At 37.9% G+C, this 27,762-nt stretch overlaps 1 protein-coding gene and 1 long non-coding RNA gene across 5 annotated transcripts in view; both read left to right on the top strand.

The window, feature by feature from the left end:
- Positions 1-20,423: 20,423 nt before the first annotated feature.
- Positions 20,424-24,946, top strand: LOC130549344 (uncharacterized). Its single transcript, XR_008962168.1, has 5 exons — positions 20,424-20,566; positions 22,418-22,496; positions 22,725-24,073; positions 24,342-24,400; positions 24,577-24,946. It is a non-coding gene; the product is annotated as an uncharacterized LOC130549344 (long non-coding RNA).
- A 1,126-nt stretch (positions 24,947-26,072) lies between these two features.
- The window catches only part of actn4 (actinin, alpha 4), a 46,195-nt gene continuing 44,505 nt past the window's right edge, over positions 26,073-27,762 (top strand). For all 4 annotated transcript variants that reach the window (XM_057326539.1, XM_057326537.1, XM_057326538.1 and 1 more), the window contains exon 1: positions 26,073-26,390. In XM_057326539.1, the coding sequence (XP_057182522.1) occupies positions 26,256-26,390 (135 nt within the window). In that variant the 5' untranslated portion in view covers positions 26,073-26,255. The remainder of the gene's footprint in view (positions 26,391-27,762) is intronic.

Here is a 27,762-nt window from a genome sequence, read left to right as displayed (position 1 = left end):
TGATCCATGAAATTATTGTTTGTTAATATGAGTAGGCTATAGGGGTAGAATGGAAAATATCTATAATGATGTCGTTAAGTCTAGCTAGAGTATAAAATTTATTCAGTGTATGGATAATATTGTTGAGTTAATCCCTGTATCATTCAAAATTTTAATAACAATAATTAAAAAATGGTTTCAGATCAGCTGACTTCTTCCCTGATAAGTATAACTCAAATCATGCATTTATGTAATAACTACCTTATTACATTTTATATATTATAATTTAATTTCTGTGTAGTATCAATTTAATCAAGTTAATGTTTTTAACAATGGACTTAATAAGCATAAACCCAGTAAACCCTTACAACATTGTCAACCGTGTTATCCCTGTCAACTGTGTTACACTTGATGGGTAACATAGTTGACAGGTAACATAGTTGACATTTCCTCCATTTTAGGCCCTACAGACCTTAAACATGTCACCATATGACCTTGATCAACTTATATTTCTATGTACTTTCTTCACATTTTGTTGATTATAACATCTAAGATAAATACACAAGAAAATGTTGATAACATAGTTGATGAACAATTAATCCACTCCATATGCAGACAATCATTTTGATGAAATATTGAAGAGGAGGAGTTGAAAATTACCACACTGTCTTCAGAATTCCTGCCAAAAAGGGCGTGGCATCACACATTGTTGATTATTTGAATTTGGAGCAAACCATTGCTGATTTATAGGGGTTATATAAATGGGTAACATAGTTGACAAAGATTTCTCGGACACACACAAAGTGAATAATTTTATGTTTATTAAGGATTCAAATAGTTTTAAAAACACCTTTATCATGTTTTAATGATTATTTTGAACAAATAATGCTGAAAATAATATACACAAACATGTCTTCTAGGGTTAATTTTGAAGAGCAAACTTGAAATGCATGAAATCGGACAGCACAAAAACTGCAAATTCCCGTATATAATTTGCATTTTTTGCTAAATAAATTAAAGAACTTGCTAACTTTCTTTATTAAAAGAAAGAGAAATATCACCTAATATAAAATTGGTCATTGCTTGAAATTAATATTTAGTCAAATTGATAAATACACCCCATGGACATGGTATGTACCCGTAATTATGAATCACTCTTGTATGTATGTGTTTTATACATGTGTATGTACGCAGAGTTTGTATGTGCGAGTGTTTCATAGATGTGTATGTACGCAGAGTTTGTATTTATGTGCGAGTATTGTATAGGTGTGTTTGCACGCATTTAGTTTATATGTATGCGCGAAAAAGTGTACATACATGCATGCATTACTAATATAAGATGTATTGGTATAGATTTCACATTAATGAGCACATGTTTTTCACATGTGTTTGCTTCAACATCCAATAGTATACATGTATATGTGAGCAATGTATATGTGTGTATGCACGCTTTTATATACTGTATGTATTCATAAGCGCAGTTGATTTAAACCCTATACGGCGCCTCATAGTGTAAAACAGGTAAAATGCTATTTGTGAGAGGGTAAACTGAGATATGGTTCTTGACAGTGGAAGTTATCTTAATGAAGAAAATAGGAGCATCACACAAAATACTGGTATAGACAATAACTGCATATAACTAGTTTATGCAATATACTGTACTTCGCTTAGTCAGAAGAGAGGCACACACACACACCTCCATCTTACTCTGTAACCTTACACTGTTAGTGAGCAGTCTCTATGTTAATATCAGTTTGTTTTGTCTTTCATTTCCCATCCCTGGGCTCCTAAGGACACCAGAGGGCTTTCTTAGCAAAACAAAGAAATTTATACAAGTTTGGAACAATCTGAGGGTGAGTAAATGATGACAGAATTTTCATTTTTGGGTTGACAATTCCTTTAAGTCTGGTTTCTCTCTTGGTTTTTGACTTCACATTTACACCAGTGGAGTTTTGGTTCCTTGCCACTGACGCCTGCTGACATTGCTTCTTAAGATTTATACATCTTAAATTTTAACTTTGATTATACATTCTATAAGCATTATTTGCTGTAATTTTAAGCTTCCACTGACAATAATTGTATACTATTAACTATGTTTACTGATATGGCGTTGATATTTAGAACATCATAATACTGTAAATAACTCAGCACAGGGACGGATTATGACTTTGATGTGCACAGGCGTTTCAAAGGCCCCCCTGGCATCACATATTTTACCACAACAGTGTAACTTTACTCAACATCTAAAAAAAGATTCTGACCTCTCCAAATCATATTAGGCTATATGGAAATATATTTCTTGCATAATTTACATTTCTACATTTAGAAATGAGCATTTAGCAGTCCATGCATTACACATCAATATCAACCAACAAAGCATTTAGCTTAATAAAAAAAAGTTGGTTTTAACGTATCTGAGAGGCATCTTTCGTGATTTCCTCTGTGAAAACTCTTCGACAACGTAATCCAAATCCAGCTGCCTTACAAGACTGCATTCAATGGCCATTAAAGACAGCGAACAATGATGACTTTGACACATTTCCGTGTTTTAAACTCATTAAACTCATTCACTCGTTTTTTTGCCTGTTGTGTTCACTCGTTTTTTTGCCTGTTGTGTACACGTGAATTCTGCAGTCTCGTTACGCAGTAATGTTGTAATATTATTGTAATATTACATTATGTAATACATGTATTATTATTATTATATACATGTGATTGTTATTGTTGCTGTAACAATATGAAGGACTCAAAGTGAGTGTGCTCAATAATAATATATGAAGGACACAAAGTGAATGTGCATTATATTTTCTGGTTCAAGACGTGGCACATTGGCACTATAACCATGTATGATTAAAAAATATGCTTTAAAATTAAATGTTATAGTTTTATTTAGGAAAACAAGGTTTGTGGTTTCTTATAGTATTTTTTATATTCATAATAGTAATATTTTCATTGTAATTCGCTAGTTGCACTGACAAGATGGCGCCGGTGGGCATTTGGGCCGGCAGAGTAATTTCCGGTTGTATAACACCTTATGGGAAAAGGAGGAATTTTGACCTGAAAATAGGGTGTTTTTTAGATTAAAAAAATATATACGCGATGTGACAGATCCTCTTCACATTGCTGAGCACTTCATTAAGCCAAAACAACTCGATAGTGTTATACGACCGTAAATTACTCGGCCTCCTCTGCTCACCGACGCCATTTTGTGCAACTAACGTTAATAAGGTCACCAAGGTTACGGCTTGGCTTCCTGACCTAGTTATGATTATGACGTGTTGCAGCGCGTTCCATCTGAGTCTATATAAAGCGATCCATCTCAGTAGTCGGTGTGGGTTGTTTGTAGGCGAGCACGGCGTGTTTTGATCTTGTGTTTTTGGCGTGTTTTTTTTGCTTGTTTTCTGCTTGTTTTCGTGTTTTCTGCTGGTTAGTTGTTGTTACGTGAAGAAGTTGAGACCGAAGCGTAGCCGAAAGGTACTTTCGTTGACTCCTCTCCGATCGTTAGCAAAACTACCACAGTTTACCGTCGGCGACTGCGTTGAATTCGACCGTTGGAGATCTCGTCATGGATTCACCAGTTGTTTGTCGACCTGCTGAAGCTTTCGACATTTTCGACGATCATCAGGCCATGCTATCGTGGGGTGATCTAGTTGAAGATGCCTTAGCGGAGGCGTCCATCGGCCCCCTGGACATAAAGTTACCGTCTTGGGCTGCCGTGGATCCTACCGTGGAGGCTAGAGATCCACAGCACACACCACAACCAGCGACAGGAGAAGAGACTCGTGAGTTATACATTTTTGTACTTGACAAACACAATCGATGCTCTTAAATGCTTGACCGTGCCTCTTGAAAACCCAGTTTAAGTAACGTTTTTGTAATGTTTACCTTTTTCTATATAAAGTGGTGTACGTCATATTTTCACAGAATGTTGTTTTGTTTACATTTTGATATCCTATACTGTATATATCATTTATAGCCATAAACACCCATTACTAATTTCGTAATTTCATCGCTATGGTTTTGATGCTCCTAATGTTAGATATTGAGACATTAGCCTGGATTTCACTGACAGGGTCACACTTTTTAATGTGAAAATATCATAGACGTTTTCTGAAAAGGCTAAAGGGTCCTAAAATGGTAGTGTGCCGTATGAAATTGGAAAAAGCACAAAATAAGTGATGTCTGATTACTATCTTTCCCTTCTTTGTTATTGTCGCATAAAAACTACATTAACAAAACCATTAATTGTCCTAAAATTCAATGTATTAAATCAAAATATTATTGAACTATAGATTTCACTGAAACGGTTACTCTGATTTGTTCTCAGCAGCTCGTGCACACAGAGAGTTTGGACGGGGGGTCAACTCTGTTGTGTGGCTGACATCAGCAGCACCTTCTCCGTTTGAGTGAGTTGAGCAAATATTCATGATATATACACAGCTTGAATGTTTGTGGAAACAGTACTTCGATACATGTATTTTTAGGGGTTATCATTCTCCTGTGAGCTCCTCCATCCCATCCCGAGTGAGCCGACAGAATGTGAACCTGGCCGAGGATCCTGCAGACGTGTCCTTTCCATCTGGAGCGTCTCAGAAGAAAGGCAAAAAGAAGAGGAGGCATAGAAAGTGTAAGTTAATACATTCGTTTCCAATCTGCCCAACACTATTAATGTACTTAATCTGTTTATTTTTAAAAATCAATCATTGGATGAGCATGTGTGACATTTATCTGCTCTGATTTGTTCTTAACAGATCCTGCACAGAGGCAGAGCCAAACCAGTGACTCCTGTGTTGAGGAGTTGTGCGGGCTGTTGGGTGGAGTGCATCTATCCAGCACGCCCACCGTAAGACCAACACCCGTTCCTGTACCTGAGTGAGTTGTGCAAATTCTCTCAATTTATAAGTGTGTCTGTGATTGCAGAAAAAGGTGGTACCTAAAGCAAATTTTCTTGTATTTGTAGAAGGCATCCACACCCTGCCACAAGGTCTGGTCAAAACCAGGAACACCCTGTCACGCCAGCTCCTCAGTGAGTTAAACAAAATGTCTCAATGCATAAGTGTTCAAATGTTTAAAGAAAAAATGGTACTTAAAATGACTTTTTTCTATTTGTAGGCGTCGTCCTCCTGCCAGAGGGCTCTTTAAAAAGCAGGAATCCCCTGTCACACCACCTCCTGTAGCATCAGCTCCTCAGTGAGTTAAACATAATGTCTCAGTGTATAAGTGTTCAAATGTCTGCAGAAAAAATGGTACTTAAAAGTACTTTTTAAAATTTTAAGGCTTCGGCCTCCCACGTGGCTCTTTAAAAAACAGGAACCCCTTGTCCCACCAGCTGCTCCATCTCAATGAGTTAAACAGAATGTCTCGATTTATAAGTGCATGAATGTTTGCAGAAATTGTACTTAAAATACTAAAATATTTTTCTTGTATTTTAGGTGTCATCCTCCTCCACCTGATGTGAGGACATTTCAATTCACATTGCCTCGGACATTTGGTAAGTTGAGTTACATTCTCTTGTCTCTGACCAACAATGTCAATGCTCTTTTATTTCTCAAAACGGTTTGAAAATCCTCAATTTTGGTCTAATTTTTTATATGAACAGTTTTATTATTTATCTACTCTGGTTTGTTTTCTTAACAGCTTTTGCACCAAATAAGACATTGGGGGGAGAAGAGACTGCTACAGAGCCTCCTACCACAACTGCTCCAGCTGCTCCATCTCAGTGAGTTGAACACATTCTCTATACTTATAAGTGTTCAAATGTTTGCAGAAGCTGTATTTAAAGAATATTTTCTTGAATTTTAGGCGTCGTTCTCCTGCCTCAGACTTTGCACCTGATGTGGCGAAGTTTAAGTTTAAATTGCCTTCAACATTTGGTAAGCTGACATTTTGTTCTCTCTGACTGACCAACAGTTGCAATGCGCTTTTGTTTCTCGAAAATCGTATTTTTCAAGTTACTTGTCCGGTTGGGCAAGTAAAATTCTCTCTCACTTGCCCATACAAAACATTCACTTGTCCCGGACAAGCATTAATGTCGAGCCCTGCAATCATTAGCATGTGTGTCATTTATTTGCTCTGATTTGTTCTCAACAGATCCTGCACATAGGCAGAGAGAAACCAGTGACTCCTGTGTTGAGGAGTTGTGCGGGCTACTGAGTGGAGTGTATCTGTCCAGCACTCCACCCGTAAGACCAACACCAGCTCATGTACCTGAGTGAGTTGAGCAAGTTCTCTCAATTAATAAGTGTGTCGATGATTGCAGAAAAAATAGTACTTAAAATTACTTTTTCTTGTATTTGTAGGAGGCATCCATCTCCTGCCACAAGGTCTGGTCAAAACCAGGAGACCCCAGTCACACCTCCTGTAGCTCCAGCTCCTCAGTGAGTTAAACAAATGTCTATGTATAGTGTTCAAATGTCTGAAAAAAATGGTACTTAAAAGTACTTTTTTATTTTTAGGCTCGCTCTCCACCATGGCTTTTAAACAGGAACCAGTCGTCCTGTCCCACCCTTAGCCCAGCTCTGGAGTTAAACAAATGTCTGATTAAAGTGCATAATGTTTGCAGAAATGTACTAAATACTTTTCTTGTATTTTAGGAATCCTGCCTCAACTCCTGAGCGTACGGACTTTCAACACATGTCGCTTTGGTAAGTTGGTTCATTTGTTCTCTGACCAACAGTCAATGCCTTTTATTTTAAAACGGTTTGAAAATCCTAATTTTGGTCTATTTTTATAGAACAGTTTTATATTTATCTACTCTGTTGTTTCTTAACAGCTTGCACAAATAAGACTGGGGGGGAAGAACTGCTACAAGCCTCCTACCACAATGCTCCAGCTCTCCATCTCAGTGAGTTGAACACATTCTCTAATTATAAGTGTTCAAATGTTTGCAGAAGCTGTATTAAAGAATATTTTCTTGAATTTTAGGCGTCGTTCTCCTGCCTCAGACTTCACCTGATGTCGAAGTTTAAGTTAAATTGCCTTCAACATTTGGTAAGCTGACATTTTGTTCTCTCTGACTGACCAACAGTTGCAATGCCTTTTGTTTCTGAAAATCTATTTTTAATTACTTGTCCTTGCAATAATCTCTTCATTGCCTACAACATTATTGTGGAAGCATTTGTCAGCCTCAATATTAGCATGTGTGCATTTATTTGCTCTGATTTGTTCTCAACAGATCCTGCACATAGGCAGAGAGAAACCAGTGACTCCTGTGTTGAGGAGTTGTGCGGGCTACTGAGTGGAGTGTATCTGTCCAGCACTCCACCCGTAAGACCAACACCAGCTCATGTACCTGAGTGAGTTGAGCAAGTTCTCTCAATTAATAAGTGTGTCGATGATTGCAGAAAAAATAGTACTTAAAATTACTTTTTCTTGTATTTGTAGGAGGCATCCATCTCCTGCCACAAGGTCTGGTCAAAACCAGGAGACCCCAGTCACATCAGCTCCTGTAGCTCCAGCTCCTCAGTGAGTTAAACAAAATGTCTTGATTTATAAGTGTTCAAATGTCTGTACAAAAAATGGTACTTTAAAGTACTTTTTTCTATTTTTAGGCATCGCTCTCCTGCCATGGGGCTGTTTAAAAAACAGGAACCAGCTCCTGTAGCTCCAGCTCCTGTAGCTCCAGCTCCTCAGTGAGTTAAACAAAATGTCTTGATGTAGAAGTGTTCAAATGTTTGCAGAAATGGTACATGAAGTACTTTCTCTTGTATTATTAGGAATCCTGCTCCCGCCTCAAGCTCCTTTCAGAGGCGTTACTGGAGCTTTCCAGAGCACCAAATGTCTGCTGTTTTTGGTAAGTTGGGTTGCAATTTGTTCTCTTTGTCCAACAGTTTCAATCCCTTTTTATTTTTGAAACAGTTTTGAAATTCCTAAATTGTGGTAAAATTCGTACAAATCATTGTAATGAACGTGTGTGTTCATTTATCTACTCTGATTTGTTCTCTCCAGGTTCTGCAACAAAGGGTGGGGTGGAGACAAAACATCACCAAGCCACCTGCCACAGCAACAGCAGCTCCTGTATCTCAGTGAGTTAAACACAATGTCTCAACTTGTAAGTGCTTGAATTGTTTAGAAGATTTTTTGTTTAAACGTTTTTTTCGTTTTTAGTGCATCGTACTCCTGCCAAACGGGGCTGTTTAACAAACGAGGAACCCCTGTAGCACCAGTCACTCTGTCCAGCTCGCTCAGTGATTAAACAACAATGTCTCATGCATAAGATGTTCAAATGTTTAAAGAAAAAATGGTACTTAAAATGACTTTTTTCTATTTGTAGGCGTCGTCCTCCTGCCAGAGGGCTCTTTAAAAAGCAGGAATCCCCTGTCACACCACCTCCTGTAGCATCAGCTCCTCAGTGAGTTAAACATAATGTCTCAGTGTATAAGTGTTCAAATGTCTGCAGAAAAAATGGTACTTAAAAGTACTTTTTAAAATTTTAAGGCTTCGGCCTCCCACGTGGCTCTTTAAAAAACAGGAACCCTCTCTGTCCAGCTCAGCTGCCCTCAATGATTATAACAAATGTCTTGATTTATAATGTATCAAATGTTTCAAAAGAATGGTACTTTAAAAGTACTTTTTCTATTTTTAGCATCGCGTCTCCTGGCCAGGGGCGTTTACAAAGACAGGATACAGCTCCTGTCTCGCTCTGTAGCTCCATCCTCAGTGAGTTAAACAAAATGTCTTGATGTATAAGTGTTCAAGATGTCTGTACAAAAAATGGTACTTATAAAGTACTCATTTTTCTATTTTTAGGCATCGCTCTCCTGCCATGGGGCTGTTTAAAAAACAGGAACCAGCTCCTGTAGCTCCAGCTCCTGTAGCTCCAGCTCCTCAGTGAGTTAAACAAAATGTCTTGATGTAGAAGTGTTCAAATGTTTGCAGAAATGGTACATGAAGTACTTTCTCTTGTATTATTAGGAATCCTGCTCCCGCCTCAAGCTCCTTTCAGAGGCGTTACTGGAGCTTTCCAGAGCACCAAATGTCTGCTGTTTTTGGTAAGTTGGGTTGCAATTTGTTCTCTTTGTCCAACAGTTTCAATGCACTTTTTATTTTTTGAAACTGTTTGAAAATCCTAAATTGTGGTAAAATTTCGTACAAATCATTGTATGAACGTGTGTGTCATTTATCTACCCTGATTTGTAGGTTCTGCACAAAAGGGGTGGGGTGGAGACAAAACATCCACCAAGCCACCTGCCACAGCAACAGCAGCTCCTGTATCTCAGTGAGTTAAACACAATGTCTTGATTTATAAGTGCTTAAGTGTTTGCAGAAGTGGTACTTAAAATTATTTTTCTTGTATTTTTAGGAATCATAATCCATTTCAGAGGTGTTATTTTTAGCCTATCAGAGCTAAATCTGGAGCATCTTAGTTGGAAAGGTTTTGTTCTCTGACCAACAGTTTCAATGCTCTTTTAAAACTGTCTTAAAAATAATACTTTTTGATATCAGTTAATAGTTTTGATTAATAGCCTCAATTTAGCAAATGCTGTTTATTACAATTCTTTTTGTTATGTTTGCACTGCAGTTCGTTAATGGAGATGCACCAGAAATCCAGCCAGACTTCAATCATGTGGAGGAAATTAGACAAGCAGCAATAAAAAAGCTTGAAGCGGCATCTGAAATCATTCACTTGTTCACACATTTACAATTTTTTTTATACAGTGAATGGCATATACTGTAGTGTAGGGCTGCAGCTATCGATTATTTTAGCAATCGAGTATTCTACTGATTTTTCCATCGATTATCGGGTATTCGGATAATAAGTACGTTTTCTTTATTAAAGCGCAATACTAAATATACAGGAGAAAATAAGACAGGTCTCTTAAAATGAACAACTAATTTGTTTCCTTTTTAGAAAAATTAACATATTTATTGCTGAAATTGCATACATTAATATCTGTGAAAACTAAACCCATTTAGTACATTCCATTGCCATATTACATTCAAAATGCAATATAGGCCTAATACAAATGTATAAATATGAAACATTAATAAAAATAGAAAGAATAATTTCAAAGGTAAACAACTAACTTCAGCTTATGCATGATGCATTTAGTTTATCTAAATTAGTTTTAGTTTTTAATTTTAAATAGTAATATATTACATAAAAATACCGAGTTACCCGGACTTTTATTTTGGCAGGTCGTGGGAAGACGCTTATTTTTTACTAAAAATAGAAAGAATAATTTCAAAGGTAAACAACTAACTTCAGCTTATGCATGATGCATTTAGTTTATCTAAATTAGTTTTAGTTTTTAATTTTACATAGTAATATATTACATAAAAATACCGAGTTACCCGGACTTTTATTTTGGCAGGTCGTGGGAAGACGCTTATTTTTTAGTGCGTTAGCTTCACTCCATAAAATGTTCTCAGAGAAAATCTGGGGGTGAAGTTCATGTTTTCATGTCCTCATTCAGCACAGACGCAGACAAATTTATGAGCATCACGCGTGTAGCACGTTAAACTGTGCAGTTCCTTCACGCAGAACAGACAGATAACATGTGTAAATAACATGATTCGGCATCCACTAGTCCGCATCTAGTTTTATGGATTCAATGCAGCCGGAAAGCAAGTTTCACTCGCAAAATAGACTAAAACCAAGTAAAATAGCAGTTCACCATTTCAATAAGCTATCACTTATGTATCAGCATGAGATATACGTGTGAGCAGATTAAAATGCGTGTGTCTCGCGGTGAATGCGTGAGACTTGAGAGCCCTGTAACATGAATAGAGTTTAGCGGGCTGTGCGTCAGTAATAACGGTCCGTGGGGAAACGCAGTGCTCCGTGTGTACTGTAGTTAAATGGATTAAACGAGGCTGATTTTTTGTATTCGAATAACTCGAGTTACTCGAGGAATCGTTTCAGCCCTACTGTAGTGTACTTCATAGGGGATAAGGTATGGGATCAGATTCCCGCCACAACTATTGTGGTCATGGTTTGAAAAATAATAAGCGTAAATAAAAAAATAAAAGCACGTGTAAAATAATAGCGCAAAAACCTGAAAAACAAATGCAAAAAAAAAATGAATAACAAACAACGCGGTCACGGATCGAAAAGTAATAAGCGTGAATCAAAAATGTAAACACGTTTAAAATTATATTGCACAAAACTGAAACATGAATTCAACATTTTCCAAATCACAAACAAAATCAGGTTTCCCGCTCATATTTTTTTTTGTGTGCTTACGGTCTTTTCCCCTTTGCTCTCGTTTCCACGTTCTGCGCTCGCGTTTCCAAATGTTGCGGTTAGAGTTTCATGTAACTTAGGTCGGGCTCAGGGCGGGCTTCAGCGTCACCATTGGTCTACTAGTTCTAGACTGACAGCTGCTCCTCTAGCCAATCCGTCGAAGGGGGAGGTGACGTCACTCCAATGCGACTCGTGTCGTGGCAGGCGTGTGAAGATGGATAATCAGCATCAGCAGGCAAATGCCGGACAATCTCAGGTAATTAGCTTTTAATGATTTATTAGTGGGTGAAAGGTGTTGTTTGCTTTGTGAATTATGCCCGTTTTGAGGATTTCGGTCTAGGTACAAATAATTAATTGCTTTAATTGTATATTCACAGGCAGTGTCAAGGCTGCTTGTAGAGAGACTCTTGTCACGACTACAGGAGGCTATGCAGCGCTTGCCTCTAGACTAGGGCTGAAACGATTCCTCGAGTAACTCGAGTTATTCGAATACAAAAAATCATCGAGGCAATTTTTGTTGCCTCGAAGCCTCGTTTAATCCATTTAACTACAGTACACACGGAGCACTGCGTTTCCCCACGGACCGTTATTACTGACGCACAGCCCGCTAAACTCTGTTCATGTTACAGGGCTCTCAAGTCTCATGCGTTCACCGTGAGACACACGCATTTAGTATGTCACACCTCACACTGTTCGCATGCTGTAAATAACTATACGCTTATAGGCTGTACGTCCGTAACAACCCACCACACGATGGTAAAGTGCAGACGGTGGAAACTCCACCGGCGGTATGCACGTTACAATACAAATATACGGTGAATATATGATGAGTCGATAACATTCTAGTTGTAGCCTTTCAGTTGTGGATGGTTTTATTTAAAAGATTTTAAATTAACAGAAATTATTGGCATACGTTTCCGTTGGTGCGTTCAGAGCGCAGAGCCTGTACGGCAGAAACCTAGGTTATTCTGCGGGTTTCTGCAATGGATCTTGTTGTGAAATGAACAGATACGTAAAATCAAAACTGGCTATGACCCGCTTGCTTAGTTCGGAGTCGCGCGCAGGTTTTGCCGCGGTTGCGGAGAGACATCTCTTCATTTGCGCTCCTGTGCACATCTTCTGAACGCGCATTTAGTGCAGCTGTACACATTTTAATCTGGACAATGTCAACAAGTAACTTTCACATCAACGACGAGTCGGAAAAAGTAAAGTTTTTATGGCAATCTGAATAGGAAAGCCAATGTAGGTTTAAACAGTTTGTTTCAAATGGAATTGTTAAGGACTGTAAGGGTNCTACTGTAATGAAAATGAACGTAACTCACTCTATATCTAATAAGACGGGAAAATTCCCGACTTTAAATAATTAACCATTTACATGCTTAAAGGGATACTTCACCCAAGAATGAAAATTCTGTCATCATTTACTCACATTCGAGTTGTTCCAAATCTGTATAAATTTCTTTGTTCTGATGAACACAGAGAAAGATATTTGGAAGAATGCTTATAACCAGACAGAGTTTTCCCCCCATTGACTCCCATAGTAGGAAAAAATACAATGATAGTCAAAAGTGCCCCAGAACTGTTTGCTGTCCTACATTCTTCAAAATGTCTTCTTTTGTGTTCAACAGAACAAAAAAATTATAAAGTAATTTTTCCTACTATGGGAGTCAATGGGGGGCAAAATCTGTTTGGTTATACGCATTCTAGGGCTGAAACGATTCCTCGAGTAACTCGAGTTATTCGAATACAAAAAATCATCGAGGCAATTTTTGCTGCCTCGAAGCCTCGTTTAATCCATTTAACTACAGTACACACGGAGCGCTGCGTTTCCCCACGGACCGTTATTACTGACGCACAGCCCGCTAAACTCTATTCATGTTACAGGGCTCTCAAGTCTCATGCATTCACCGCGAGACACACGCATTTGAGTCTGTTAACACGCTCACACGTGTTTCTCATGCTGATAAATAACTGATAGTTTATAGGGCTGTGACGGTTGCCGTAACAACCGCACCACAGCGATGGTAAAGTGCCATGACGGTGGTGAACTGCCACCGGCGGTAGTGCACGTCAATCTGACAAATATAGGTGTAATAAATATGAGAGTTGCGATAATTTGCTAGTTGTAGCCTTTCAGTTGTGGATGGTTTTATTTAAAAGATTTTAAATTAACAGAAATTATTGGCATACGTTTCCGTTGGTGCGTAAGAGCGCAGGCCTGCAGCGAAACCTAGGTTATTCTGCGGCTTCTGCAATGGATCTTGTTGCGAAATGAACAGATACGTAAAATCAAAACTGGCTATGACCCGCTTGCTTAGTGTCGGAGCGCGCGCAGGTTTTGCCGCAGTTGCGGAGAGACATCTCTTCATTTGCGCTCCTGTGCACATCTTCTGAACGCGCATTTAGTGCAGCTGTACACATTTTAATCTGGACAATGTCAACAAGTAAATTTCACATCAACGAGTCGGAAAAAGTAAAGTTTTTATGGCAATCTGAATAGGAAAGCCAATGTAGGTTTAAACCGTTTGTTTCAAATGGAATTGTTAAGGACTGTAATACGCCACTGACTGAAGTCACTGCAACAAGAGATTTTTTTATTTAACTTTAATCATTTAAGTTTTCATTATTTACTGATGTTTATTTAAATGTTTTATATGCTGTAGTCTGCCGTTTCACTGATGGATTTGCGTGTTAAACATTGACGGATGTTTCATCCTCATTTATTTCAGATATCATATTTCAATTATTTAACAATTTCAAGTATTTAAATAAGGTCTATATTTCTCTTCCACTCGTCGTGTGGTTGCTACACGCAAATATAATAATATAAATATTATTTATATAAATAATATATATTTCTCAACCACCGCACCACCGCGGTCGATTTGTCTATTACCACCGCGGTGGTAAGAAAACTGCCACCGTCACAGCCCTAATAGCTTATTGACATGGTGAACTGATATTTTACTTAGTTTTAGTCTATTTTACGAGTGAAACTTGTTTTCCGGCTGCATTGAGTCCATCAAACTAGATGCGGACTAGTGGACACCGAATCCTGTTAAAACACATTTCATCTGTCTGGTCTGCGTGTCTGAGTGAATGAACTGCACAGTTTAACGTGCTACACGCGTGATGCTCATGAATTTGTCTGCGTCTGCGCTGAATGATGACATGAACTTCACCTCCAGAGTTGCTCTGAGAGTTTATTTCACAAACATGTTATTGTTTGAGTGAAGAAACAGACATACTAAAAAATAAGCGTCTTCTGACAACCTGCCAAAATAAAAGTCATAGGCTATTGTTTGAAATTATTATTTCCATTTTTATTCATGTTTCTTATTTATATATTTGTATTATATTGCATTTTGAATTTAATATGGCAATGGAATGTACTAAATGGGTTTAGTTTTCACAGATATTAATGTATGCTATTTCAGCAATAAAAACTAATTGTTCTAAAAAGGAAACAAATTAGTTGTTTTACTCATTTTAAGAGACCTGTCTTATTTTCTCTTGTATAATTAGTATTGCTCTTTAATAAAGAAAAAGTACTTATTATCCGAATACCCGATTAATCGATGGAAAAATCAGTAGAATACTCGATTAGTAAAAGAATCGATAGCTGCAGCCCTACTGTACTTGTCAACTAATAATTCTGTTATTGTGAGGTGATGCATTTTTGAATTGTTTGACATTAAATTGACAGCATGTAGAGTACTCATTTGTGCTGTAAACTATGTGATGCTGGACATATCAAATAACTGTATTTGTGTTCTTCTGTTACAGGTGTGGACTGAAACCACTGGAGCACGAGACAGGGGTGGACAAAGAGCCCTTAACGCAGTCTGGCACAAAACATCAGACGGTCAGCAGTTTAAGCGTTCAAAATATTTTTTGTTCAGTTGAGTTTAAAGTACCCTTTCTACCCATACGCAAATCTGATATATGGCCATATATGAACATATATATACAACTACAGTTTATATATGTGAACATATATGTACATATTCCAAATTCCACTGTTTGTTTAAGACATGTATGACAAATTATATATACAAACATTAAATTTTGTGGACCATTTTTTTTTATATATATATTTCCATATATAAATTTTCTGTATGGGTAAATTACATAAATGTAAATCTACAGTAAGTTACAGGCAAACTGCTGCCAGCAATACTGTCATTTCTACAGAATTTTTTACAGTTATAGTTTATGTTGTGCTTTATATTTTAGTTTCAATGTTAATTTTTTTACTTTTTATGTTGCTATATACAGTATGTTGAACTATTTTTATTTCAGTTCATGAACACGCACAGTCAAATGTGTTTTGACAACCATGTTAATGTTAATTTTCATGTGCAGTCTGATTGAAGCAGAATAATTCTAGTTCGTAGTCAAGCTTTTCATTTTCTAGCCCATCTGTTAGAAGAGCCTGATGTAGGCTATAAACATTGCATATGCACAATAGAGGCATCCAAATGTAAGCAACTGTCCATGCACACATTAGGATTTATAAAAAAATAATGTGCACTTCACTGCACACTTCAAAGATAACATCTGTGCTAGGTTTAAAATATGAAGCTCCTGATGTAAGGTTACACATTATGTGCATGTCTTCATGTTTTACTTGTTAAAGGACTTCATCTGTGTTCCAGGAAATCCAGATATTTTGATCTGTTATCTCTGCTCTGTTTCGCTTGTGTAGGGAGCTTTTGGGGAAGTGAATGGCTTTGGGATTCTGTTCAGACTATTCTGTCACGGGTCTCTGGAGTGAGACAAATACCTCTCGTTCTCCCCTCCTTCACACCCATAACTCCAGCAGAGGGCGCCATGAAATAAAGAAACAGAGGGTGTGCTATCTCAAATGCATAGAATAGCTGGATGATCTTTTACATTTGCTAAAATTTGCTGTATGTAGAAACTGGTGGAACTGTATCTCACATTGCATCGTGCTTGATTCACGGACTTCCATTTCCAGTGTTGATTTTAAATCATTTTTAACGATTGGACATTTTCTGTGCCTTTATTTTTGAAAGAATTGAGTATGTGTGATCGGCGCCCTCTACTGGGCAACACACTGCAGCATCTCATTCAACGTTTGATTTGTGCGTTTTAGATACAAACTAAAACTGGTCCTGTTGATCTGGTGCGGATTTACAACCCGTGGGGTCACTCTGAGTGGGAGGGGCCCTGGAGTGACAAATATGGGTATTAGTTTATTTTTTGTTTATTTGTGTGTATTCAATCATATGTACGTCAGTGTACTCCGCTTTAGTTGTATCTTTGTATGTGTTTGTATTGAGGTTGTGTATTTGTGTGTAGGATTGAGTGGTTTATGGTGAACAAGGAAGAGCAGAACCGAGTGCAGAGAAAAAATCTGGAGGATGGGGAATTTTGGTGAGACTAAGCCAAATTCGGGCCATTTTATGATTGGTTTACATATGGTTTTCTCTCTCTCTCTCTTTTCATCAGGATGGCTCTGTCTGACTTCCAGCACAACTTTGAGGAAATGGACTTGAGTGATGACACTTTGAGTGTAGGCGGTAGCCATCAAGCGGCTTTTGGCACTGCACATCGTATCACAGAAAATGGATCCCTTTTCAAGGTACATAACGATGTGTATGTACACATACACAAACTAACACATAGACATATAATTAATGCGCGTGTGTGTGTGCAGATCCACTGCAGTACAAGCTCACGCTGCTGGAGGAGGACAATGACCCCAGTGACCCCGAGCTAATGTGCTCTTTCCTGTTGGCGCTCATGCAAAAACAACATCGTAACCTATTGATGCGTGTAGATTTGCGGGTATACAAGGTACATGTGTGTATTTGTTTATGTTTTGTATATATTATTATTATTATCTCAGACGATGCTTTCAAAAATGGAATGCGCTTTCTCAAACGTGTGTGTTTGTGATCAGGTGGGATCTGTATGGGATTCCTTTTGTGCCAATAAGAATGAACGCAAACTTTTAAAAAACGAACAAAAATATACAATGAGAAAGAAAAAAAAACACTTTGATAATGAAAACAATAAACTCAATTGCAAGAAAGTGACATGATTTTCAAATAAACTGCTATTTTTCTTAACAATTTTCTAAGTTTCGTTTTTGCAAATAATAGTTTTGAATTCGCTGCTGGATTTTTCATTTGCACTTTCCGAGTTTTCGTTTACGCTTCTCAATTTTTCGTTCGCCTTTCTGGCACAAACTCGCGTGTGGGCGGGATTTATGGCCGCTTTACGCTGATTGGTTAGTGAGTTTTTGATTGACAGCTCCCTGACAAGGAAGTCGATACTGAAGACAGTACAGTGCAACGAATCTTAGAGAACAATCTGCATGCTGTTATCTTTATTGTTTGTACTACTTTCTTATTTAGTTAGTATATTAGTAATTGGTATTTGAAGTTGGTAAATCATGCGCGGTGTGGATCCAAGCGTCCTCCTCATCCTCAGGTAAATAAATGTAATTCAGATAATAAAGAAAATCGCTAAAAGTTGTATTCCTGTACAGTAGCAATTCTGTCTTTACTTAGCTCGTTCATTGAGTGCTTTATACTTTCTGTCAGGTATTATTTTATGGACTGTAAGATTATTTTCTTAAAAAGGAACGAACAACTTGCATTATAACATCCAATAAAGACACGTTACAGATTATTGGGTTGTGAGAAATTAACGTGCTAAATGAAAACATTGCTGCATAGTTACTGTACAGACATTAAAACTTTTAGCGATTTTATTATCTCGGTTACATAAATGTACCTGAGGGTGACTTGTGTCCAGCTGAGGAGGAGGATGACGATGTCGCTCTTGCATATAGTTTCCTTTTAAAGAATTAAGTCCACTTATAAGTCAAGTACTGTATCTTTCTTTTTAAACTCATGGTGAATGTACAGTATTATACCCCTTTCTTTACATTCACAGAAAGTACACCTCATAAAACAGTACCAATACATTCAAATGACATTTATGTTTTTTAAACGCTACAACAAAACACATTCATAAGGTGACACAATTAGAGGCCTTCAGAATGTTTTATTAATTTAGTCTGCCTCTTGCAAACAACAATTTCATTATGTATTTACACACCTACATAAAACAGGTTAAAGAAAAACAGAAGAGAGACTTCTTAAACTATAAACAAACATTTAAAGATAGAAACAATACATAAAATGCCACCACGATTATAATGTATAAATTAGAAATATGAACTTGAAGCACTTTATGTCCTCAAAACTCACTAGGCATCTCGTTTTCCTGATATCATTGTAATTATAAATTATAGACTGCTGTCTTGACGGCCTCTAAACCCATGTAGTTGTAAAACCTGCATGTGAATATGGCTATCGTTATCTATCCTGTCTTTACTCGACGTTAGCTTGTTGTTACGGCGTGATAGAGCCTGGAAGCGTGTCCTACTTTTAAGTGCGTGAAAGTTGGCAACCCTGCTAATATACTAACAAAATAAGAAAGTAATTTAATTACAAACACTAAAACAATACTATACAGAAAACCGCAAGCAGATTGCTCTCTAATCCGCTGCACTGTCTTCAGTGTCGACTTCCTGGTCAGGGAGCTGTCAATCCAAATCTCACTAACCAATGAGAGTAAAGTGGCCATAAATCCCGCCCACACGTGAGATTTGTGCCAGAAAGGCGAACGAAAAATTGAGAAGCGTAAACGAAAACTCGGAAAGCGCAAATGAAAAATCTAGCAGCGAATTCAAAACTATTATTTGCAAAAACGAAACTTAGAAAATTGTTAAGAAAAATAGCAGTTTATTTGAAAATCATGTCACATTCTTGCAATTGAGTTTATTGTTTTCATTATCAAAGTGTTTATTTTCTTTCTCATTGTATATTTTTGTTCGGTTTTTAAAAGTTTGCGTTCATTCTTATTGGCACAAAAGGAATCCCATAGATCTGAGGGTGAATTTGTGTCCTCTCGGGATCTGTTTCACATGAGACCTGTGATCCAGTTCACTAACGACCATTTCCTAGAGGTTGTGTTGCGCGAACGCCTGGCACCGGGTCATTACATCATCATTCCTGCCACCTCAGAGACCAATAGGACGGGAGAATTTCTCTTGAGAGTTCTGACGGAAAAAAGAAACTACACCGTGTAGGAGACGCTCACACTCACATCGCTGTAGTCTCAGTGAGATCGAATGAAAAGCATTTATAAGAATCACAGATGAGATCTCTTTATTATCTCAGTTATTTCTCTCTCACTTGATGTTGTTTCTCTTGAGTCATTTTAGAAGAACATCTAAGTTGATAGCTAAACGAAACTCAACTGATAACTGTCATGGCTCTGCTTCATTTAGTCATGTCTTTCTTGGTCCTGTAGCAGAGCCATGACAAAGCCTTTGGTTATGTGTGGAGAGAAACATATTATTGTCCTTTTGACAATAATATACGTTCTCTCCAGTGTCTCGTCATTGGCCCCGCTCCTCTCGTTTCCTTGTTATCCTTCCCTGAGTGTTTAATTACCCACATCTGCCCCGTGTCGTTATCCCTCGTTTGTCTCTCCCTATTTATACCCTCATGTTTCTTTGTCTTGTGCTGTTGGATTGTACTCTGTTCATTGCGTTCTGTATGTCCTGTAATTCTGCGTGTATTATTCCTCGAGTTTCCTGCCTTGTCTTGCCAATGTTTGTGAGTTTAAGTTTTGGATTTTTTAGTTCTTGTTCTGCCCCATTGTGGGAAGTTTTTGTTTCATGTTTAGATCTTAGTTCTGTTTCTGTTTTTCCCCCATCGAGGGTGTTTTGTTTTGTGTTTTTGTATAATAAAGTATTTTTGTTAACCCCTTACCCACCGCCTGCCTGCATCTGGGTTCTCTGCACCACGATCCTGACAGATAACTAACTAATCAAATCTCCTGAGCTATGAAAGAGCAACATCTGAGCAATAACATTTTCCATGAGGGTGTAAATGAAAATGTGTGCTTTGATTTCTGATGTTTCTAATGGTTTAGTTATTGTTGCTTCTTCATGTTACGACATCAAAAACACACTTCACATTCACTTTACCTATATGTTGATGAATGTGTGTTTCCAGGCCTGTCGAGAAGCCTTTAACAGATGAAATCTCACTCTCTGTGGTAAAAATGTCAAAATTCATATGGCATTACCGTTTTGATGATTTATTTTTATCATACACCCGTTTCATTCAAAAAAAATTGTATGTAGCCATTGTGTCCACGTCTGTTCAGGTCTATTACTGAAGCTAAAGATCTCTTCATGAAACACTGTACGAAGGTAAAAACATGTTACTCATCTGCATGTTGCATGTGTATATTTACAGTGTTTATGGTTTGTACATGTGTGTCTGTGGGGATTTTTCTGTAGGCCACTGGATTTGTATAATCTGCTGACGGAAGCCATCGCAAATGGAGGTGAGAACATGTTTTCATTGAACACTTTTTTAATGTGTTTTTCATCTCTGTAATGCTTTTCACCAGATTTGCATGTTAACGCATGAAGCCGTTGGCGAGAGAAGTCAGGTTTACAGTTCTGCTTACAGTTAATGCAAGCGTTTGTTTAGCGATAACTGATGAAAACTTCACAGGACGTGAAGCGCTAACCAGTGAGGAAGTTTTGTGACAGTCTCTTTTTTCTTTTGGGTCAGTCTTTGCAGGCAGTGAGAAGAAATTGAGTTTGGAGATCTGCAAGAGCTTTGTGGTGCTCATGGACGTATCCTGCACGCTATGTCCAAGTGTACTTGACAGCGTAGTGTTGATTTTCACAGTTAATAATTAGGTTTGCTTCCTCAATTTAAACTTGTTATAGATTTAAAGGGATAGTGTACCTAAACAAATTCTGTTATCGTTCATTCACCCTCATGTTGTTCAAAACCTGTATATGACTCTTTCTTCTGTAAAACACAAAAGAATAGATTTTGAGAAATGGTTTTGTGCCCATATGTTAGAAGTCAACGAGTACGTTTACATGCACAAAATAAACACATATCTATCAAAAATCAGCTTAAAAAGAAACCTGTTTTCACGTGTTTACATGCATAGTTATAAACCGGCTACGCAGAAAACTTACACGGAAGTTTGAGACTTGCCGGGTTTCTCGTGTGCAGTGACGTCATCATCGATAGTTTGTTGTTGTAATTAAAATGCAGTGGGAAAACGGTCAGAACCTGTATTTTTATATCTCTTCTCATGTCCGCAGTACCTGCATATGCAACAATAGTTCTTCATTTTGACGTTTCTACATCAACTGCATGATTCGAGAGCGGACTTTTAGAGGTTATTTTACTATTACTTCCGTTTGGGACTTTTACTGCTGCCCTTTCAGAAATGCGCACATAAACAAAACTGAGAGAAAACCGGTAAAGGCGTTTACATGCAGCGCGAAATCGGAGTAATGGGCAAAAAACTACCTCAGCCGATCGGTTTTTGCTTAAGCCGTTTATGACCTTTCCCCGATAAAAGAAAACCGTTTTACACGATTACATGACCTTACTTGTTATCAGCTTATTAAGCATAATCGTGTAAGACATGTGCATGTAAACGCGCTCAATGTTGTTTGGTGATCAACATTCTTCAAAATATTTTCTTTTGTATTCTGTATAAGACAGAAAGTCAAACAGGTTTGAAATGGCATTGGGGTAAGTAGTTTTATTTTTAGGTCAACCATCTGTTTAAATACAACATAGCTTAATAATGTGACGTGCTAATTGTTCCTCAACACATTCACATTATTGTGATAAAGGGTAGTAAGCAATATTTGATACTGTGTGGTAATGCATTTGGAATATAGCCAGTGTCTTATCTCAGTTGCGTGAGGCGTGTGAGTGTGGGTGTGCTGGTTTATGGTGCTTTTGAACAGATTGGGTGGAGATCGGTATGTCACCTTTACTGCACCAATCAGAGCAAAGGAACGGATCACCTTGACTGGATGGAATTCCAGGCATTGTGGGAAAAACTCAGACAGTTATTTCTCTCTGTTTGGAGAAATAAAGTAATTGGGTTTTGCTTAGGATTGTTAAAGGCTGTGATGTTGTGTGTTGAGTAAACCCAAAACCATTGCTTCACCTTTGACCTCTGACCTGCTGCTCTGCTGTGACCTGATGGAGAAAGAAATAAACTACACATTACTTCATATTATATACTGTATATAAAAAAGACATTTTCATTTGAATCATCTGTCAACAGTCATAAAGAAGCATATACATTGAGATGGCTTTAGAGAGCTTTAGAGCAAATGATGGTTGCACCCGTCTGTTTGTTTTCTAGGGTATTTTCATGACATTCGACAAAAACAAGAATCACACACTGGAGTACCAAGAAATCACACAGGCTCTGACAGCAGCAGGTGAAACTGACACATTCATATAAATGTACACACACACACACCCTTTGTCCACACACACACAATGACATAACAGTTAATTTCTTCAGAATTTCACATGAAGTGATGGGTATCATCATACAATGATATCAGGCTAGTGAATCTGTTTTGTTTTTGAGTTAACACACCCAGCTGTCAGACGTCGGTTCATTCATGTGTTGTGTTTTTCTGTGATCGTCTGCTCTGGTCTAGGCATAAAGGTGGATGATTTCGTACCGCAGCTGATCAGCCTGCGTTACACAGAGCCAGATCTGACCATCAATTTCCCAGGATTTCTCTTCCTGGGGCCCGTTTCAGAAAGGAGGTTTAGTGAAAACTCTGAGTATATTGACCCTGAAATGAGGGTTTTCCGTTTCAGAATGTGAGGTATGTCAAACCCGAGAAAGCGGGGTAACTCAAGCACGTTTCTAAAGGAGAGGTAACTTATACTCAGAGTCAGTAACCATAGTAACTTACTCTAACCTAACCAGGTTTTCTTTGGTAAACCCAGAGTTTATTTTGATCTCATCCCCCTTTTAAAGTGCAAGTGGTGTAACTCATTCATTCATTCATTAATACAGTCATTCATGGCACACATTTTGATCACACAGAGACCATCTCAGTGACTTATATGTCATATGCGCTTTTATAGAGGATTCATGAAGAGGCTGCATTAATTCATTGGGATGTACCTTGATTTCAGCAATTTAGGACCCGAGTGGAATTTTGTCATTTCCCTTTGCATTTTTATTAAAACTGTACCGCTTTTCTTTACAGTGAATTAGATATATCAAAATATATCTCATCCATCCTTACATCAATAACATCAGCCACCGTACGTGTATTACATCATTTTCTACAGACGATGAGAAATGACGTAATAAGTGTGTAAATAAAGTGCATGAATAAAGAAATTAATAAATACAGACATACATGCAGACATGAAGCGATAAAGGTAATAAACAAGTAATTTAGACGTGCAGCCATTATAACTGAAATCTGTTCAGAGCAGGGTTCGAACCGACGATCAGTCTAATTTTGCCCGAGAGTCTGATGCCCTACAGGTGTCCTATACACCATGTCGTCTCATTTGCGTAACTAGAGCAGTCATGGCGAGTGAGAACATACGATTTTTTTTATTATTTCTGTTTCATTCATTTAATGATTAAGTTGTTTGTTTATTGGTACATTTATCTATTTATTAATTTAAACTTAAGTCATTTTCAGGACATCAGTAAATCCACTGTATGCAGAGCGTAAAGTGTGCCTCACTCTCAAGTGCTGTCTGCCGCCATGTTGCTTTTTTTGGTGCCGTTGCCATGGTGAATCATAATATCGGAGCTCCATTGATGATGTCTTTTTATATTCGTGGTGCACATGCTTAACCCAGGGTAAGCCTACCCAGAGTAAATTGAACTAACTCAAATCAGCTGTTCTGAAACCAAAAACTCAAAGTTTCTCATTTCTAAGTAAACCAACTCTGAGTTCAAGGTTTAACCTAGGGTTGGTTTAACCTCCTTATTGATACGGGCCCCAGCTCCTCAAACTGGACTGCATGATCAGTAAGAGAACAAACACACATCACAGTAAGCACTAACTGCACAACTGTAAAGATGTTTTTGTTAGACGTAATGTGCCAAAATTTAACAAATATACATAGCTACAGAACATACTGTTCAAAGCATACATCCAACTTCTGTCATATATTATACAAAGTGTCAAATATTTCAACACAAATTTCAAATAATACAAACAAATGATATACTGTTTAAAATTAGGATTCCATTTATGTGGCCGCTGTATATACTGTGTTTTGTTTGTCTTTTTCAGGTAATTTTCGGTCCTTTGATATCGTGGGGGTGGGAATGATTACAATCAAATGCCATCAGGTTAAAAACTCAATATTTCATCCTTTAAAGCTCTTTGATGTGTGTAATCCAGCCCCTATAATTCTTCATAAGTGATTGTGTGACATGACAACATTGAGTTTTGAAGCAGAACAGATGTATCGTATGTAAAATGTGATCTTTAAAATATTCATGATATCTTTCCTTTTAATTTGTAGTTCTTGACTATGACCATGTACAACTGAACTCATACCAGCTGTGGGATCTCGTGTGGAGCTACTGTTCACAACATCTTCATCTGTTCTTGTTCCAGCCCCCCGAAGAGTCCGACTATTAACCTTAGTTTACATGTCAGGGTCTACAGTATATCACACAGAAGATGAAAGACACGTCATGAATGTGCTTCACTGAATCATTTTACTATGAAAATTAGGCGTCCTTAACATTTCTCGTTTCTGCATGTTGACATCAGTTTTTATTGCTTCAGATTTAACCAAATGTTTCTAATTCATGCCATTTACACAATTGTGATTTATTTCATAACGTTTCCCTCCTCGTCTGTGCCGGTGGCCTGTTCTGAATCCATTTTCACAGCATATATGACTGAAAATGATGACAAACAATAAAACATCTTGAAAACTATGCAGTTCTTGAATTGTCTGTAAGCATTGGATCTGTAAAATATCCATGTTGTGATTGTAAGCATCGCTGCTAGTTTGAATTGCAAAACAATAAATCACTAAAACATTTGCATTTAGATCAACAGATAATATAATAGGTTCTCTATAAATAACCATCTAATAAATAATTCAGCATGTGTTTATTATGAGAAAATGACCCAGAGGTTCTATTCTTAGGTTTGTTGTTAAATAAAAACAATGTAAACAGAATATGCTCACTGCGCCCATCTGACTGATGCTGACCCACTTCACGTTCCGTCTGACAGACACCATGAAATTTTAATGTTAGGATTAAGCATCTTATATCTGGCTCAGAGTCCGTCCCTTTCAAACCACAATAAAATCAAGCCATCCGTGTTTGTGCATTGTCAAAAATCTATGCGTGTTATTAAACCTAAAAGTGTGACATTTAGACCAAAGTTAAAGAAACAATGCAAGTGGCTGGTGAGTGTTTGGTGGAAAGTGCATAAATAATAGATGAACTCTTCCTGTTTGTCAGTGTGCGTGTGTATGTGTGTGCCTGCGTGTGTAAGAACAGAAGATATGTTACACTGATTAACATGACAAAAACAAACAAATGTCTTGTTTTAATTACTAACTAAGTATAACTAAATAACAATGAACAACAGTAATAATAATGAACAAATATTCATATATAATAATTTTAGTTAATTTAAACTTATATTGAAATATATTAACAATTATTATTTTACATATTTTCAAATGCATATAAAATAATGTCATTTGTTGTCATTTAATATATAGGCAAAAATATTTTCTGAGCTACAGGTTTTAATTTGTCATATATTAAAATGTTGATTATTTGATTATTATTTTAAATCTCAGATTTCCAATGTGTTCTTTCAGACCTCACCGTAAACATTTTCATATTTGATATTTTCAAAATATAACGACACCATCCCAGCCGTTCGGTGGGCGGAGCTACGATCGGATATCTCATGAATAAATTACGACGTTAATTAAATATTCATGAGTCTCTAGGCCTACCTCCTCCTCAGTGGGAGCGGCGCGTCCCTCTCCTACTCCATTTTTGTCAGACGGGTGGAGAACGCACTCTCGGCGGGGATACTGTCAGTCCACGCAGCGGATAGCATACTTCACACCGAGCGACAAAAGGCTTCGAAGGCGACGCGCACAAGTTTTTCGGTTCGTTTTCCTTTCAGGAAGAATCCTTGAGGTGCACTCAGGTTTCTGACATGGTAGATTATCACGCCGCTACTAATAATCCAGTCCAATATTCGTCGGGCGGGCAACAGACCTACATGGAGCAAGAGAACGACTGGGACCGAGACCTGCTGCTCGACCCGGCCTGGGAGAGACAGCAAAGGAAGGTAAGTGTTCGGACGGGTTTGGGGATTCTGGAAAGATCGCGGATCGCCGCAGGGGCCTGTGAGGGGTTAGAGGAGCCCGGGTGGAAAGGATTAGAGATTTGTCTTAATTGTATTTTGCAGTATGCATTGTGTGATTTATTACTAGTTGGGCATTGTTTGTGTGTGTGTGTGCGTGTGTGTGTGTGTTAGTGAGCGTGTGTGTGTTAGTGAGCGTGTGTGTGTTAGTGAGCGTGTGTGTGTTAGTGAGCGTGTGTGTGTTAGTGAGTGTGTGTTTAAACGGAAGCGCACGTTACAATGTTTCAGACTAGTGCGTGCGTGAGAGAGACACATTGTAACGGCTGAACCTGTTTTACTAGCGCCAGTTTCATTCGCTACTGGTTATTTTCTTCGTCTCAGTTTCATTACGGTCAGCAGACATCCGGATTTAAAATGGCTGTAGATTTTAGAGCCTAAAATAGCCACTGAAATAATGTTTCTGGAGTTTATCTGCAGTTCTGTGGGTGTAAGATAACCTTAAAAAAGATAAAAGAAGAAAAATCCTTTCATTTGAGTCTGCTGTGTTTTAGCAGCAATATTTATGAATGTGCCCTGGTGTTTAATACACGCGTGAATGTGATTGAGGAACATAGAGGAATGCTTCAGGGTTGAATGACATTTTTTGGGTGTGTGCCCTTTGGGGCACAACAGCGTTTCTCAGCGGGACAAGGTGTATTCGAGCTGGGGACGGTTTTACAGAGTTTGGAGGTCAAAGTTTGGTCAGGAGAAAAACCGAGAGTCAATGATTAACCCACTCGAGCCCCGAACTCCACATTTTACACAGTCTGTGAGAGAGACCATAAACGAGACATTTATTTGACACGAGTGCACGGACACTGTACATTTCGAAAGCAATATATTTAAAAATGCATCGACCCTATTACCTGACACGCATCACCGCAGATCACATTAGTGTCTGTGACGGCATTAGGCTTTGTAAACGGCAATGAAAGTTAACTGAAAAGCCAACAAGTAGTTTTCTATCTGTCAGTCATTTTATAGTAGGGATTGCTAACGTCCGGTTTGCTGATATGGCTTTGGAGGGCGGGGGTTCGGAGAATGGGCGTGTGCTTGAGTTCAGCAATTTCTTAAACACAGTTAAAGTCCATATGAAATTAAAATAGTGTTTTTAGACTATGTATGTCAGCTTAGATGGCATCTGTATGATGGTGCAAGTAGAATAAATACATTTGAATCTTATACATTTTCTATGTATAAAATGTATGTGTGTAGTGAATGTTCTTTCAGTCTTTGATAGTAAAGTGACGTTTTAACTGCAGAATTTCTATTGCATGTGGGTGGATATTCACAGACAGGCTGAAGTTCACTCATGATT

The sequence above is a fragment of the Triplophysa rosa genome, unplaced genomic scaffold, assembly GCF_024868665.1.
Source record: "Triplophysa rosa unplaced genomic scaffold, Trosa_1v2 scaffold101_ERROPOS1711261, whole genome shotgun sequence".
NCBI lineage: Eukaryota > Metazoa > Chordata > Actinopteri > Cypriniformes > Nemacheilidae > Triplophysa > Triplophysa rosa.
Note: the sequence above shows the minus strand (reverse complement) of the source record. Positions and strands in the feature narration are given on the sequence as shown.